This window comes from Myxine glutinosa, chromosome 6, assembly GCF_964187855.1.
Source record: "Myxine glutinosa chromosome 6, kmMyxGlut1.1, whole genome shotgun sequence".
In the NCBI taxonomy this organism is placed as follows: Eukaryota; Metazoa; Chordata; class Myxini; order Myxiniformes; family Myxinidae; genus Myxine; species Myxine glutinosa.
Window position 1 is genome coordinate 75,685,073 of NC_136266.1, and position 19,313 is coordinate 75,704,385.

At 40.4% G+C, this 19,313-nt stretch overlaps 1 protein-coding gene across 6 annotated transcripts in view; it reads left to right on the plus strand.

Annotated features, from left to right (window-relative positions):
* LOC137429984 (homeobox protein Mohawk) overlaps positions 1–19,313 on the plus strand; it is a 128,506-nt gene that overhangs the window by 53,133 nt on the left and 56,060 nt on the right. For all 6 annotated transcript variants that reach the window (XM_068120414.2, XM_068120411.2, XM_068120412.2 and 3 more), the window contains exon 3: positions 2,879–3,038. In XM_068120414.2, the coding sequence (XP_067976515.1) occupies positions 2,879–3,038 (160 nt within the window). The remainder of the gene's footprint in view (positions 1–2,878; positions 3,039–19,313) is intronic.

Below are 19,313 nucleotides of genomic sequence, written 5' to 3' on the forward strand. Positions count from 1 at the left end.
GGCCTGCCAAGCCAGGCGTTCCTTATCAACGGTTGCGAATGGAGTGCTTGGCGAGCGCTCGACCAGGAACATTGCAACTGAACCCGCACCTGGTTGACTGTAGTTATGTTTTCACCCGTGTCTGTCTGTCTGTGAACAGGATATCTCAAAACGTTGTGGACGGATTTGGATGAAATTTGGTGGAGAGCTTTTGCATGTGACAATGACGAAATTATTAGATTTTGGTGAAGACCCGGATTCGGATCCGGCTACTAGAATTTTAAAGTGATTCTTCACCATTGGGAGATGGGGCCAAAAACGATATCTCAAAACAAACAAGCAAACAAGCAGGATATTTCAAAAAGTTGTGGAGGGATTTGGACGAAACGTGGTGGACCGGTTGTGTGTGTGACAAGGAAGAATCGATTCGATTTTGGTGAAGATCTGAATATGAATTCGAATATGGGAATTATTTAATTTTTTAAAAATGATTCTTCACCATTGGGAGATAGGGCTAAAACAAACACATAGCAGGATATCTCAAAAAGTTGTGGAAGGATTTGGACGAAACGTGGTGGACCGGTTGTGTGTGTGACAAGGAAGAATCGATTCAATTTCGGTGAAGATCCGGATCCGGCTAGTAAAAATCTTTAAGTGATTCTTCAACATTGGGAGATAGGGCCAAAAACGATACATAGCGGGATATCTCAAAAAGTTGTGGACGGATTCGGACGAAACGTGGTGGACCGGTTGTGTGTGTGACAAGGAAGAATCGATTCAATTTTGGTGAAGATCCGGATCCGGCTAGTAGAATTTTTAAAGTGATTCTTCAACATTGGGAGATAGGGCCAAAAACGATACATAGCGGGATATCTCAAAAAGTTGCGGACGGATGATTTTGATGAAATGTGATTCTGTATCGTGATTTTCTGGTCGACCCTGGGATACAAAACGTAAACTATTCACCTGGCTGAGTATGTTCACTACTGAGTGCCGTTCTAGTTTTTCCTGTTTTGTAGTAATAAAATCTGTTAGTTTTCATGCTAAGTACTAACAAGCCTGAATCACAACTATTACGTTTCATATGTCACTGCCCCCTCCTCCTCCCCTGACCTTGAACGTTGTAACAAGGAGAGATTAGAGGAAGTCAGTTAAAACTTTTTTCCATTCCTCATTGATGTTCCACTGCAATCGCTATAAAGCTACGCCAAGGTACGTACTGCGCAATACGTCAGTGCTCGATGACGTCATCGATCGGTACAACGAGCATCTCTGTCTCGTCCATGGCGGTCCGCAGCAATATGTTGGTTAAAAAGTTAATGAGAATATAAAACACCTTTTTGTTTTTATAACCTATCATAAACTTCGACTCAGGGAGGAGCTTGTACACACGAGTAAATCACCTGTATGTGGACAAAGACTTTAGCAGACCTCAAGGTACCTTTACCTGAATCACAAGGACAGTAGTATGAGAGTATCGGGTGGCCTGTTCAGCGCTCCGTTCGTGCTCCCATATGAATCGATAACTCATGATGTATCCAGCTTCGAATCGCATATCTATCATATGTTTTTATTCATCGTCTACTAATCTCCGAGCAAGTAATGTAAAGTTCACTGTGTGCGAAAATATTTGTGTATCGTGAGATCTTCCACTGAGAAGACTCCAAAAAAATCCATCAACCTGGTCTATGGGATTTGAACCTGGAATCCTGGCATCATGCGCTAAGTACTCAGATGGGAATTTCACGCTGGTCGAGTATGGTATGAGTTGAGATGTAATTAAGCCTCCCTCTACAGGATAGTGGAAGGCTTATACCTGTTGTAGGGTTTGTTTCTACAATTAGTGCCCCCAATTTTTGATAGTACCCCAAAGTTCCTTAGAACTATAGGAGTACTAAACCACCATTTTGGGTTTTTTTTTCTTCCATTCTATTCTGCCAATTTCCGAGCTGTATGTCGGAGCCGGCTGGTGCTTTCGGAATAAAAATTTGCTTCAATGACGGCAATGCAAAGTAATCGGGGTTGATATGATTTTTTTGATCTTGACGTAATTTTAAGGTCATGACCTAATTATAGAAATTTTCAACATTTTCACGAAAGCTCGCCTAAGGTTTGTCCAATCGGAACTAAATTGCTCTCTATACATACTGCAGAGTAAGGTGCATTTACACGTTATTTACATCATACCCCTCCAGGTTAAAGGTCAAGGTCAAATGGCGGTCTGAAAAAAAAATAGTGGTTTTTGTCATCGCTCAATTTTGCCAATGCGGAATCTCAAAGACCACTTGGCCTTCCAAGATGTTATTGCATCACAAAGGTTGGCCTGCACTGATGTTGTGCACCTGAATTTGATTTGTGCCCTTGACCTTATTTATTCGGATTGTGACCTAATTACAAAAAATACCTTTTTGATCATAACTTGAATAATTTTCCTCCGATTTTCATGATGTTCAGTTTTATGGTTAGATTCTAGATGGAGACACATTTTCTTAATTTACCAGCTATCTCTAAATGTCGAAGGTCAAGGTCACATCGCGATCCAAAAATAATATAGCCATCATTGGATCGCGGGTGCTGGGGGAGGCTTACACCATGGCGATCGCTTTGTGATTGGATATATCTCATTTTATTTTACTTTGTTATACAATCACGCCAAAATATATGTTGTAAAAATAAATAAACATGCCTTGGCTTTCAAGAGAGTCTTTCATTCTGAGAACATTTTGAACATCCCACGTAAATATAAGAATTTGTACACACTGAAAATAAGATGTTATGGTATATGCAGATCCAGAATTCGAATTTGATAAATCATTTAAATACATCACGAATGAATGAGATTTGATGGAATCAAAGTTTCACCATAAATGGTTGTTCCTTGTTCCTGCTTCTCCCACAGTCGTCGGACAGGCCTGTCCAAGGCTCGTCATCGCCGTCAGGCTCTCCAGGACATGGCACGGCCCCTTAAACACTGGCTGTACAAGCACCGGGACAACCCGTATCCCACAAAGACAGAGAAAATCCTGCTGGCACTTGGCTCACACATGACACTCGTACAGGTATGAAAATGGGCCAGGTCAAAACACGTCGTTTATATAAAACAGATCAATGTCTAATATAATCCTTTCAGAAAATTTTGGTTCACGAGTTATCAAGTGACCACTATATTCGTCATGTGTGCGTCTGTCTGTGTGTGTGTCTGTGTGTCTGTCTGTCCGCACATAACTACCCGATGATATCATCCGATCTTGATGAAACTTGGGTGGGAGGTTGATATCATGATCTAGGTGTGTCCTGCCTAGAGTGGGCGTATTGCACCCATTGTGGGCGGAGCCACGCCCGAAAAAGATGTCTTTTTAGGGGGTAATCGAGTTCAAGCTGCATCTTCTCCGAGGGAGTTGGTGGAATCTGACAGGGGTTTCGGTATTTGGTTAGGCCAATGTCATGTGTCCAGCCCCACGGAGCTCGATTCTTCTTCTTCTTCTTCTTTTTTTGCATTTTTCACCGAATTTTCGGTATTGTGCAGCTAACTAACCTCATAACTGATTATGCATTATTTTCTATCTCATTTCAAGGTCAGTAACCTTCGTTTTGATATTTCCGGGCATGGCCTGTCCGGGCCTGTTTCGGTTAGAGTCCGTCCTTTGTCATTGAATACCGCTCGCTCGTGAACCATCATCGTCTCCTGACTTGTTGATTATTATATTGAACTAGCTGAAGTACCTGGTGTTGCCCGGGAAAATTCAATGAAATATGTATTTAAATATTTTCTGCATGATAAATTGGGGAATGTTGGCCTTATGTTTTCATATTAAATTTTGGACATTGTGAAATGCACTTGGACCAATTTCCCTTCTTTTAACTTTTTATATATTTTTATTAACTTATTTTAATTATTTAACTTATTTTAATTGATCTATTAATAATTTGAATTATTTAGCTTATTTTAATTTTTTTAATTGATTATTCTTTTGACTTATTTTAATTTATCATATCTTTTAAATACAAAGAGATCCCTACAACCCCAACATACGATCTTCACAATACATATTACTCAATCACTCCTGGGGAAAAAAACTGCGACTGTATAAGCACAAGACCAGATCAAGGCCTGAAGGCCAATTATCTGGTTTTGTCAGGGGTCCATTTTTTATTCAAGCATAACCCTCGACCTTCCTCTGGATGAAAGAGGAGGCCATGCAAAGTTTGGTTGCACTGGTTCCTGCAGAGTTCGAATCAATAAACGAACAAACACAAACAAACAAACTTTCTTCTTTACATTTATTTATATTATAAAACAGGAGTGTCTATCCGTCTGTCCCGAAACTAGACTCAGTTTTGTTCTGGGGTCCCAGTAAATGTTCTAAGGTAGGTCGAAGGTTTCATGTATTCCTCAATACAATTATGATTTTGAAATTTGGTCGATGCAAAGCTGCTCCCCATCCGAACGTACACACAATGACGCAAAATTTTCTGGGTTGATAATATCTCAATACAACTGTGATTTTGAGTTTCTACCCGAATGATGCCGCTTTTATCTATCCCAAGGTGGGTGGGAAGTTTCAAAATTTTCTCAATACAAATATGATTTTGACTTTATATGTGTGTGTGCAAGTCAGGAGACGACGATGGTTCACGAGCGAGCGGTATTCAATGACAAAGGACGGACTATAACCGAAACAGGCCCGGACAGGCCAGGCCCGGAAATGTCAAAACGAAGGTTACTGACCTTGAATGAGATAGAAAATAATGTATAATCAGTTATGAGGTTAGTTAGCTACACAATACCGAAGATTCGGTGAAAAATGAAATGAAATAAAAAAAAAAAAATTAAAAATCGAGCTACGTGGGGCTGGACACATGACATTGGCCTAACCAAATACCGAAACCCCTGTCAGATTCCACCAAACCCCTCGGAGAAGATGTAGCTTGAACTCGATTACCCCCTAAAAAGACATCTTTTTCGGGCGTGGCTCCGCCCACAATAGGCGCAATACGCCCACTCCAGGCAGGACACAACTAGATCATGATATCAACCTCCCACCCAAGTTTCATCAAGATCGGATGATATCATCGCGAAGTTATGCTGAGGACAGACAGACACACAGACAGACAGACGCACACACATGACGAATATAGTGTTCACTTGATAACTCGTGACCCAATAAAGTTTTCATTTCCGCTCTTACTTACCGGCAGATTTGTCTGTATTGTGTATCACGTCAGATCGGAGTTTATATTAGATTACATCACAAGTGTTTTCAACATTGTATATGTTTATATTAATGCTATCGTATTAATATTGATTGGAATGATGCTGTTTGGAATGAAACTATCGGGAGATTGAGTTTAAAGCAGAATGAAGAAATGACGTCAGGGGTTCCACCTGTGACATTTGTGGATTCAGCATTTGTAGTTTCGCCATTGACGACGTGTAGAAAAATTCAGCTGCAATAAGTTTTTTGCCCAAGTCTTTCACGAACCGGCTGCCAATGCCTGACGTTCGACTGAAGGTGGTACAGGAATGTGGAATTTATTGGTTTATGGTTTGTTATTTGCCGTTTCTGCATTGTCTGCTTGCTTTTGGCCTCCTACCCGTGCGTAGCACTGGTGCCTCGCTAGTATTAGTTATTTGTCTTCTATCACCGAATGTAACCTTTTAGGTACCATGGAACCATCTACTTATAAAGGAAGCAAAAATGGTGCAGTTTGTTTGGGTAGGTGACAATAACAAGCCAATTAGATTTGGTTCAGGTCTGAATCCAGATCTGGCCTATCGGTGGGATACAAAATTGTTCAGCCTGGTGGAAGCATATACTCTACCGAGTGCTGTTCTAGTTTCCTCAGTTTTTCTCTCTTCCCCCAACCTAAACTTTGCTACATAACAAACAGATATCTTCCAACGAATAATTAAATTAATATAATCCATCATAGTCATTAATATTAGTTCTCCAGCTTAAGTAGGCTATTTAATCAGTCTTTCAACCTTTATCTAGAAATGGAGATGCACAGCATTTAAAAACAGATAAAGACTCACTTACTCACGTTTTAACTAGTGGAGTGACTTGTGGACACGTGTTTCACTCTAAGGCTCATCAGCATAAGACGGGTTCCAACCAGATCTAAGGCTGGTAACGACTTATGTACATCTATTTTAGGTCAATTTGTGCCTTTCTCAGGACTAGTTGTGTAGGTATGTAATCGGACGTAAGACCTCTTGTGGTACCACTGCACGTGCATAGTCATTCAAACTATGGGGCCTGATATCATCTGTCGTTTACAGACTGCATCAAATGTTCTTGAGGCGTGATAACCATGGGAGGTGCTTACTGGCAAAAAAAAAAAAACCACGACCAAACAGTACCACCGTCCAAAAGGTACACCTGTATGAGGTAGTACTTTAACATGGAAGGAAAAGATGTCCAAGGTGTTCGAAATCCGAGTCAATCCTTCATTCCAACCGTGACCAAACACACCCGCTCATCTCACTTCCAGTTGCACCCAGTACCGGAAAAACCCTCGATCAACCCGAGCTCAAGCATATTTATATATTATAACATGAAAGGCAAAATGATGCAGCTACAGTACAACTTTGGACTTGACGTCCTCGTGAGAAAGACAAGGTTGTTGATGTGAATGTGATGTACAAGGCAATGCTTTAATTTCTGTGGGGCACTCTTAAAGGAGGTAGAAAAACATGAAATATTTTCTGATAAATATACAAATAGATAGGGGTCCTAGTTATTATGTACACAAATATGGCTGAATGTTTTGACACCTCGCCCACCCCCCTTCCCATTCCTCCCCCTACCCCCTCCCCCCCCCCCCCACACTTTTCCCCTTGTATGCTCGCCGTCTGACCATATTCCCGATTTTATCTTGCAGGCTTTTTGCTTCACACCCTTGTATGTATGTATATATGTATATATTAGTGGGATAGGGGTACGAGTTCGATAAGGCCTTTACCGCTGTGTGCATACGTGTAGACTCGAAAGACATTTCAAACGTGTAAAAAGTACATGTGGTTACATTAAGTTGTTTTTAGTACAGCCCGCCAGAGGAATGGGCCTTGTCTAATTTAGACTAGATAGGCTAAGATGTCTTGCCTACGTGTGCCCCTTTGTCCAATTAATGAAGGGCGAACAGTCCAGCAGCAATTCAGTGGCCAGTGTTGGTATATGGCCACTGACTTGCTGCTGGGCAGTTTGCCCTTCACTGGGACCTCGCTGCTCTGCTTTTGTCCTGCAGCACCTGGACAGCTCCACTCACCCTGCTGACCCCCATTTTGGGGTCTTTCATCCATCTTTGTCAATGTCCTTGTCTTTGCATGTTTTTGCATGTCTTTGTCAATGTCATGTCTTTGCAGGCAAGGCGGACATGCATGGCGATGACGTCATGACGTTCGCTCAATAGGTTGGAGAACCAGATTACAGATACCAATTAGTAACTCCCAACCGTATCCAGGTCGACCCCATATGATGAGTGGATACCAGAGATAATGTTACCGTGTGGCAGGCGGTGCTTATCGCTCCCAGTAAGGTGCAGCAGCAGCTGCATGGGACACCTTGCTGGCGGTTCCCCACTGATGAAATGAAGGTCGCATAATGACTGATATAAAAACCGAAAGGTTTTCAGAGTTACAAGTGTATGGAAGGCTCACTGCGTTGCCCTGATGAAGCCCCAACAAGGGCGAAACCAGGTCGGTAACTGTGAGTTTTGCATGCACTTGTGACAGTATCTGAATTTATAATCCATAATGACGCACTGCTCGATGGCTCCCCTGGAGCTTTGCAGGCAAGGCGGACATGCATGGCGATGACGTCATGACGTTCGCTCATTAGGTTGGAGAACCAGATTACAGATATATATATATATACATATATATACATATATATATATATACATATATATACACATATATATATATATATATATATATATATATATATATATATATATATATATATATATATATATATATATATATATATATATATGTAGAGGCAGCGAGGTCCCAGTTGCAGAGCAGCGAGTTGCAAATACTATTTGCAGAGCAGCGAGGTCCCAGTGAAGTGAAGGGCAAGCACTCGTAATGTACGAGTTAAGTATCTTTCCAAATATGTGTCAACTTCCACATATATATATATATATATATATATCAGTCACTATGCGACCTTCATATCATCAGTGGAGAACCGCCAGCAAGGTGTCCCATGCAGCTGCTGCTGCACCTTGCTGGGAGCGATAAGCACCGCCTGCCACACGGTAACGTTATCTCTGGTATCCACTCATCATATGGATTCGACCTGGTTGCGGTTGGGAGTTACTAATAATGGTATTTGTAATCTGGTTCTCCAACCTAATGAGCGGACAACATGACGTCATCGCCATATGATGGCAGGCAATTGCAGGCATGTCCGCATTGCCTGCAAAGCTCCAGAGGAACCATCTAGCAGTGCGTCATTACGGATTATAAATTCAGATACTGTCACAAATATATCTGAATTCAGATACTGTCACAAATATATCTGACAGTATCTGAACTTATAATCCGTAATGATGCACTGCTAGATGGTTCCTCTGGAGCTTTGCAGGCAATGCGGACATGCATGGCGATGACGTCATGTTGTCCGCTCATTAGGTTGGAGAAGCAGATTACAGATACTATATATATATATATATATATATATATATATATATATATATATATATATATATATATATATATATATATATATATGTGTTTGTATATATATATGTGCATGTCGAAAGATTTGTAGGATTCATATTGTAAAGGATAGCACACTGAGCAGTAAAATAATTAAAAATATATTTATTAATAGCCTGACGTTTAGAGAACAAACTAGTTCTCTTCCTCAGAGGCGTTGAGTGTTATGTTAACCGTTAAGTTCTGTCATTTGGTAAAGGTTTATCTTGGTCTCATCTGTCCATAAAACTTGTTCCAGAACTCACTGGCTACCCTCTGTACTTCTTGGCAAATTCTAATCTAGCCTTTCCATTTTTGGTGCTGATGAGAGGTTTGCATCTTGCGGTGTAGCTATTGTAATTGTGTTGTCGAATTCTTCTGCGAATGGTAGATTGTGATACTTTCATACCTGCACTCTGCACAGGTTGTTCCTGATATACAGTGGTTTTCGTCACAGCTCTGATGATTTTTCTGTCATCAACTGCAGTTGTTTTCCTTGTCTGACCTGGCCGTTATCTATTGCTAAGTACACTAGTGGTTTATTTCTTTTCAAGATATTCCAAATTGTTGTATTTGCTCTGCCCAAATTTTTGTGCTATGGTTATAATTGAATTCTTCTGCTCTTTCAGTTTCCAAATTGCTTGCTTTTCTTTCATAGACAGTTCTCTGGTCTTCATGTTTATTTTTGCCGACTGACTCCAAAGGCAAAAGCTTAGGCTAAAACCAAGACAAGACATTCACAGCTCTTTTATGTGTGAACGATCGATGCAATAGCAAAACACCTGAGCAACAAGAAACACCTGCCAGTCATCTGATCCAATACTTATGCTTACCTAAAATGGGGGGACTAAACATAAAAGTGCTATTTCTCTACAGTGGTAAAACATATGTGCATAGAGATACCATGAAAGAAAAGCTGAATCTCAGTAGTCTTGCCTCATATTCATATTGTGATCTTAAATCCAAAATTCTTGAGTATATAGCAACCAAAGTATATAGCATCTATATTTGGACAATATATTTAGAAGATATTCAAATTCATTATGTCCAAAGGTTTATGGATGTCCTTGTACCTCTGCTGAGGTGGAATGCACAAATTTGACTTCACCTGTTCCAATAATTATGGAGGGCACTATGTGTCTATATATTGTTATGGATTCGTCACTTCCGTTGTTGTGGTTCTCATCCACTGTGAACATTTTTGGTTGCATGTACTATTATTGTTATCGTTTAGGTGAAATAGAGATAACTGTTTTCAAAAGGTAAAAAAGGTTAGTGTTTTAAAAGAAACCGGGAACCGGATCGGGAACCGGACGATGAAAAAGAAGAAGAGGAAAAGGAGGCAGAGCAAGTGAGGTCGGAGAAGGAGCCGAGCTGTTTGGAGGTCTGGAGCAAACGCTGGCGAACGGGGGTCACTAGCGAACTTTGGGGTTTCTTGGGAAAGGGATTCCTGCGACTGAGTTGTTATCGCTGTGACAGTTAAACCTGCGTGACAGGTTTTGCGGTTGATTCTGAAGAGAATCATTGGAGTGCCGTTACGTCTCGAGAACAGACCGTTGGCCATTTTGCCTCGCGCCTGATTTCGGATCGATCCAGGTTTTTCACCTCGCTTCAACCATTTCAATGCATCCAGCCGTTAACCTGGTGTGTGTGTGTGTAACATGGATTTTGAGTGGGAATTTGCGGTTCGTTGATTGGGGGCCGTTGAACGTCCATACCCAAAGGTGTGATTTCCAAGTCGCCTCTTGAGGACACCTTTGCCCATCTTTGGCAGTGTGACTGTCAACCGAGCGGGATTCTGGTCTCGATACAACATCGTTCTGATGATCACTGGAGCGTGGATCGACTTTGGGTTGAAGCCGGGACAGAGACATTGGGAATGTTATTTTCGCTCACATGGAGCACAGTGAGTTATATTGTACGAAACTGATGGTACCATCATAGGAATGATATATTGGTTGTACAATTGATTAATATTGTTATTGTACTGTTATTTTTGTGTGGCCTTAATACAATACTTGTTTGTAACAATTGGTGTGGTTTCACCATTGATCTTTGACACACAGAATAACACATCTTTCTGCCGTGACTCCTCTCGGGGCTCGGAGGTACAACGTGACCGGGGTTTGGGGAGGAGCACGTAACAATATATATATATATATATATATATATATATATATATATATATATGATCAAGTCGCTATGAAGTGACTGATTGAGTGAAGATTATTGCTATGTGTGATATTGTAGAAAATAGAGAATTACAGCAATGGAATGCTTGAAAGACAAGGAGAATTTAATGATGTTGAAAATATATTTGTGCAAGAGGATGCTGTTGAGGGTCAGACTGACGGTTTGGGTTGCATTTCGTGATGGATTTTGCAAGGCGTGGATAATCCGAGGGATGTGTTGGACGGGGTAGCGTATCCTGTAAATACAGCTGGCAGGAATGAAAAATTAAACTCACTGTTTCATGTGCGAAACTCCATTATTTTTGGAGAACTAGTTCCAGCAGAAAAATTATTTTGCAGTAAATCACTTTTTGGCTTTTCCAATACAGTGTGTTCTCTGTTTGGCATAAAGTTGGTTACAATGCTAACTCGTCACCAACGTGCATTTTCACCATTTCATCCATGTTTTTAATGGTGAGCTTCAGAGTCCAGCAGAAATAGAACATTATTATATTACAATATATGTTGTATGAAAAACAACGAAGCATCTCATTATAACCAAAACCAGTTGTTGTTTGTTGTTTATGTAAACATTGTTTTGTCATTAAATCCCACCATCTAAAAACATGTTTATAATTTTAATTTAATATCTATATTTGTTGAATCTGACATATAATGTAATATATGTAAAAAAAATCAATTATCGGATGTATGTATGAAGAACCTCCTTTCGAGGCCATTTTTCCTCGCAGAGCAGGGGTTGGCCTTTTTTTGGCCACCGTGGTCCCCTTTTTTGAAGCAATGTTTTATGGCCGGATGCCCTTCCTGCCGCCAACCCTGTTGGTCACCTTTTTTTAACACACAGGGAATTACCAGTGAACTGGTACTCATTGCCGACCTCGGAAGGACGACAGGCTGTCAACCCCACTGGCGTTAATTTAGCAATTAGACCGGGATTACAAACCCAGGATCCTGGGATCCCAAGCCAGCACCCTAACCGCTAAGCCAACACCAGGCTTTATAGGATGTATGTATGGATGATAAATAAATACACTTATCACAAAAATATATACAAATACATACATACACATACGTATTGCTGAACATACAGATACAGATAACAGATACACATATACATACATATACAAACATATATACAGATAAACATATATATATATATATACACACACACACACACACACACACACACACATACATATTATGGACATATAAAAATACACACATTTACACATACATATACACATCTGCTTACATTTCCATATGCATGCTATACATTTAGAAAAATATATAGACATAAACATATGCATAAAAAAACTCTTTAGTATATACCTGTTTAAGTTTATTTGGACAATATATTGAGAAGATATTCAAATGAATTATGTCCAAAGGTTTATGGATGTGTTTGTACCTCTGTGAGGTGGAATGCACACATTTTTGCAAATGAAACCATATTACACAAGAGTTGGAATAAGAGAGGCGATACGGGAATCCAACGCACATAGGCCGACCTTGCACACATCAGTTATTTCATTCCGTCTGCTGCACTCTGGTTGTACAAAAGGACGGATAAAAAAGCCCAAACGTGTCCGATTGTTTCTCGTGCTTGCCTCATGACACCGTTTCCCTTTCTCCATAAATCCGTCTTTCTCTTGGCTCACCTCCAAACCTCTTGTCTGGCATTTTTGCGTCTGAATACCGCTCGCCCGTAAAGGCCAAACATGCCAGCACCTTAATTCAACCATGCTCGGTTGTTTCCACCCTCCATTTCCTCGCGAAATTTCTGCTGCAAAGTGACATGCCAAATACCAAAATGCTCGGATGCTTATACCCAACGTTGCTGTGAAGAATCGCCTGTGACGGATGAACAGGCGTATTGTCAGAATGAAATATTCCGCAATTCTCACCTGCGACGCGATTTTCCTTCAGACTCAAACCCAAAGGGTCTTGTTGGGCCTGCAGCTTACGGATCCTCGTCAGTAATAGGGGAGGGTCACGTCGACACGAGGAAAGGTAGACAAGAGGTAAGGAATGGAAACTCTGGTCCGCACACCCCTTGTCCTAACATCAGAGCCCGACTTCGCAATCTCGCGATACCAAATACAACAATACAACCATCCACGTGGGAAGGGGCAGAGCCGACTGTGTGTGCACAAGTGTATGTTGCGATTCACTCGTCCATCACATTCATAATGTACGAGCTCGCTGGCAAATGTCGGTACTTTTACAACGCCATGGCAAGTTGGTATTTGTGCCAATTACCGTACACCGCCATTGCTAGTTCATCACTAAATACACTCTGTTGTGTGGCACAAGTATAGTGGTGGGATATTTTCAGGACCTGGATTCTTATCATACCCGAAGGAGCAATTTCATGTTACACATGTCCATTGTAACTGTGTTTATGCGGTGTATGTACGACGTGTACTGCACAATTTAGAAGCGGAGTTTTATCTTAAGTAGCGTAACATTTTTTTCATCAAAACCATACAAAAGGACATTTGTTTAGTGTTTACATTGTTTATAGTCTACTCCGTCATCGACATAAACAGTGTGTTGCTTTTACTCCTTTACTTGCAAAGCATGAAGGGGTCAAAAGGTTTTCCTATTGAGCTATTTTTTCCTTCGGAATGCATGACTCCTATTCCAAAGGTGTGACCCACGACCCACCCCTAGGTTAAACAGTCTTACCCCAGATAGAAACTACCTGGATGAGGTGCTGCATAATATGTGTCAACTTTCGCTGATTGCAAGATCAGCTCTTCACAGTTGGGGGAAAAATATTTTGACCGATCGCGGATTGGCTCTTCACAGTTGGGGGAAAAATATTTTGACCGATCGCTGATTGGCTCTTCACAGTTGGGGGAAAAATATTTTGACCGATCGCGGATTGGCTCTTCACAGTTGGGGGAAAAATATTTTGACCGATCGCTGATTGGCTCTTCACAGTTGGGGGAAAAATATTTTGACCGATCGCGGATTGGCTCTTCACAGTTGGGGGAAAAATATTTTGACCGATCGCGGATTGGCTCTTCACTGTTGGGGGAAAAATATTTTGACCGATCGCTGATTGGCTCTTCACAGTTGGGGAAAAAATATTTTGACCGATTTCTTTTCCCCACATACACTTTCCAATGACAGTTTTGCAAGAAAATTAACTTATTGAGATGGTTTTGCAATATTGCCAATTGATTTGTTCAATTATTACATGCTAAAATTCTGACTTTACGTTCAAATTTGTCTCACATAGTTTGGCCCTTTGAAGGAAGCCCCATCTTATCTTTTTTTATTTCATTAAATTGAATGTGTGGTCATCGGGAGTTAAAGCTAAAGTAGAAATATCGATTCGATATCAGCTTTTGTTCACTTTGTCTCAAATCTAACAAAATTCAAGTTAATAGTCAGAATTGACTTGGACGTGATTGGCCCATTCTTTTTCGCTCTGTGCTTCGTGTCACATTTCTGCTTCGACTTTATCTGATCATTGGAGTGAAGCTGGAATTGCTGCAACTGGTGCAAAATGAGTGGATATTTGCTCTAGGAAAATGTCAACTCTTTTTGCCTCTGGAGTGGAAAATGTGTGGGGAGTTAAAAAATAAGGTACTTCGAACGAGATACTTACATGTAGTCGACAACCCGCACACCTTGTTTTTATTTCTTAAAAGTGTGTGTAAACGCACAAATGTACATACACTCACCTTACCCCATCTCTCCCACTCAGTTCGTTAATTGGTGTGTCATGGTTGGATGGGACTGCAAAATCCATAAATTCCTTCCCTTTTAGTGGTATTTGAGAGAGATAGTTAGAAGGGTCGACTGGGCCTTGGCTGTTGAAAAGCTGCAGTTTTACAATACATCATCACAACTGCTTGCACTTTTTAACACACACACACACACACACACACACACACACACACACACACACACACACACACACACACAGTGGGCAAGGACATCAATGCAGGGGGGAGAGAGAGAGAGAGAGAGAGAGAGAGAGAGCGAGAGAGAGAATGTGTGTGCACATGCAAGAAAGGAGATACTTTAATGACATGTGGTGCTAAGGCAGCAAGATAAAAGAATGAGCATATTGGAGGAGAGACCTGGTGAAGTCACTTTGCTGGGATCGCATTGAGTTGTGCCTTACTTGGTGAAGGAGGGTTGGGGATTCTCCCTTCAAAATGAGGTCACCCTTGGAGTCTCATATTGATTTGGGACCAACTCAGCTATCTGGAACATCTATGGTTGGGGCTAGGGCTAGGTTGGGGTTGGGGCTAGGCTTGGGGCTAGTTTATATAAATAAGGCTTGTGATTTTCTGTTCATTATGCTGGTGATTTCCAGTGGAAGTGTACCCCATTGCATGGATGATGCTGTAAATCCAAATGGATGCATTTTGCACAAACGCCAAATAAAGCATCGTTTATTAGCATCATTGAGCTAAACGGAACTTATAATGTATACTTCTGCTTTGTCCTTGTTTTACAATTGCTTCATTGTAAATTAGTGATAACTGCTTCTTCTGCCCATTGTACCATCAAGCCTATTATCACGTGCTCGATATATCACCTCAACATGCTCACATCATATCACTGCTGCCCTGCTTTCTGAATTCACATGTTATGTTGACACATTATGGTGAACTATGCTACTGTGTACACGCTTATTTAATGATAGGTTTAAGGTAATTTTGGTAAAGTTTGTAAATTGCAAATAGTCTTAGTTTTCTACCATCAACATTGTGGCACAAGTTCTTTCTCACCAATGTTTGGATAAATGCCATGTTTACTCCAACTTGGAATAACGGTTACATACGGCTCAGTGACTCAGGGTGGTTGCCTTATTGGGTGCCATCATATCATGTGACACCAGATAGAAGCACACATACACTCACACACACAATCACGCACACACATGTATATTTATTCAGGGTGAAACATAAAGGAATATATATTTATTTATTTGACGTCAGTATGATATAAAACTTGTTTAATATTGTGTAGAAAATAAGCGAACAACTTTTCATTTAAACACAGATTATTGAAAAACTTTTCAAAAATCCAAAATGCTTATCATTAATGCAACAAAGTTGCAGTATATTAAAAATATCTAGACCTTTCTGTTATATACTGTGCATTTATATATATATATATATATGTAGACCCTCTCACCTGCCAATTTGGTGAGGCAGCAAGGCACAGATCGAGTCCCATAACAACAAATTCTGCACGACCTGTTAGTAACAAGCATCAAGCATCGTCTCCCACAAGAACACATTGTCTCTGCCCTGCTGAGCACCATCTTGGAGGTGCGGATGCAGTCAGTTGAGAAAAGTTAAACATACAAACTACTCTCCCGTCACTGAATATGACATACGACATGACTTTCCAATTTTTTCCAAATTTTTTCCAATTTCAAATTTTTCCAATTTTCCAGTTTTTCCAAACACGATGGAATAATATTTACCGATATGAACAGTGATGTGGCTTTTATTGAAATTCTACAAATACTGTTTAGATTTTGATGATTTGCGTGTGATATGATTTAACGGATGTTTATATAAATCGTTTAAAATTAAAAAAAGCCTTCAATTTCTGATATTTTGCCTTTTATTTTGCCTATTATTTTTTATTTTGCCTATTTTTGCCTATTTTGCTAATTTTGCAATTTTTATTCATTTGGGCCTCCCAATTGAAGCCCCGCCCGTAGGGCGGGTACCGTTGCTAGTTATTATAATTTGAGAAGTGTTGTTTATGTGTTTTGTTTGTTTGTTTGATTTATATGCACTCCTGACCTGCTGGATGAAACGAGTTGTAAACTTGTGGTTGGTTTTCATCGGGGTATCCACTGGTCGGTTGAGGTGGTAAAATCAGTGATCATCCCGGAGGTTCAGTGTTGGAGAAGGATCACGATTCCCTGTGTATATATGTATGGCATAGTGTTGCCCCCGATTGGAGTGGGCATTACAAGTCATACGGAATTACACAAATTCTGGGGAAATAACCCGTCTGTAATTCTGGGCAGCGGGCGGGTTTTTCACTAATCTTACTATAATTCACCAAATGTCCGTCCGTCTGCCTGTCCGTCCGTCTGTCTTTCCGTCCATCCGTTCTCAGGTACCGCAAAAACGGCTGCACCGATCGCAACGATACACCTCCATGCCCGTGGGATTCCCACGGGTGACCCCACTAATATACTCTAATTTCACGAAAAATAAATACAAGTTGGTGTTCCTTGGATGACTATGAGTATCTCATTCGAAGGACATTTTGAACAGCCCACATATTTAAAAGGAAGAGAACAGTAATATTACTGAAGGAAGTTCATTTTTGTGTGAATGGATTTATAGATCTTAGAATACCTGGAATAAATTAAATACCTAATAATTAATAGAAAAGGAAACAATGATATGGAAATCATGTTTAATACGAAGAGTTATAATTATGTTTTATTTCGCGATGTTTGGAAAAACAAATAATTCTTTGCACTGAAAGTGTTCTGAATGAGCCCAAAAATAAGTAAGACAAGTTGACGTTACCTCACGCTTACCTTGAGTGCCCTAGACTCGTGTAGTTAAATTAAATATGTGAAGTAATAAATACTTACTGCATCTAAAACGCTGAATACATGGAAACATAGCATTTGTTTTACATCCAAATTAATTTGCTATTGTGCAGCTCGAATCAAAGAGTTATGGAAAGAGGTGCAATGGGTAAACGTTTTAGCATAGAATGTGCAGCTATACTGACGTCATAATTATGTTCTATACTGACGTCATAACAGCTATACTGACGTCATAACATAATTATGTATTAATTAAGACATTGTACATACTCTAATTATATATCCTATTAATTTATGTTCCATTCGTATACACTATTATTGTATATATATTCAGGCCATACATTACCTTGTGTAGGCTCTAATTGCATATATGATGAATTCAGTTATGGAGCACATCCATGTTGGCATTGATGCCAAGTTCAAGCGACCGCTCGAGTAATATGCATGCTCTGGGTGTGAGTGTCCCCTTGAGTCGGTCACGGTGAGCATCGAGGTGAGAATCGGAGCCATTTTCCAGGTGCTGTGCACAAAATCCGTTAGTGTAACATGCTTGGAGGCCCAAACACAGCCAAGAATTTGGGCGCACTGGCACCCGTATAAGCATGGGCTTATTTTCTGGTAGCTCAGTCCTGGCGATAATCAGGCACAGTTGCCACCCAAACTATTTGATGAAATAAGAAGTCTTTTCAGGGCCAGTGGTACTTTTTCCATTCACTATCGTGCAACTCGCCATGCCCAGGCGCCAATTCCTTCTTTCTTTTTTTGGCACAGGAAGACACAGGGTGCGATTCAAGCGCCGAGACTCCGATCATATTCTGTGCTATGAGTGCTGTTCATTGAGCAAATGAAAACAGCATGTGCAAACAGCCTTTACACCAGAAACATGTACACACATCACCGCTTAGCAGGCCTACTGCTTACACTATATATTCAGCAATCTCTCATGGAATTTCCTTATACGATGTGCGATGCGGGCATTTCATCCACTCTCATTTACGCGGCATCTTGAAATTCTTTCACAAAATTCATCTTTGCACTTGCCTTATACAACAAGCTATTTTTTCCATTATGAGAGGTTACCTTTACAGTATATTTGGAAAACAAAACGTTCAAAAAGTTATTGGAACGAGATCGCTCAATTTTTTTTTTTTACGCAAAAAAATTCATATTCCAATACACAAGTAAATATAATTGCAGTATGAAAAAATGCCTCTTTCCTACTATATATAAGTACTTGTATATTGAAAAAGGGGATGGCAGGATGGCCTAGAAGTATGCCCACTCACATGTGAGCTGTCTAGTCTGGGTTGGAATCCCTACCCAGGTATAACCTGTCATTCCGTCGTTTCACAGACAGGAAGATTCATCAATGTGTGTGTTGTCCCTCGGCTGGACGATAAACTTGGCGTCCCATCTGCAGGCATTATTTGTTGGACGTTAACGATCCAACAGTGTCCTTCGTGAAGTCTAGGTTAGCTATCGCCAGCTCCATGGTCAAATTACAAATTCCTGCCCTAACTACTGCTGGAAGAGGGATGGCAAACCGCTCGGCATGATCCCAGGACAAGAAACTGCTTTGGCAAAGTCAATGCTCTGTAACAGAGTATGGAATATTGGGTTGGATGGATTGCATATTGGGAATTTTTTTTTTTAAGTTGAGCTGTCATTGAACTTTTGTGAGCACGAGCACTTCTCGTACGTGATGCTCATTAATGATGTTTTTACGTTATGTTTTTACAAAATCCTAAATTTAAGATGAAATTTGTTTTCTAAAGGGAATTTTACTCTCGTATAACATATCAAACTAGTGAGTTCAGAGAACCCATTATCCCGCGATGTTTTGAGAAACAGGGACATGGGTGGGTGGCAAATTTTGTTG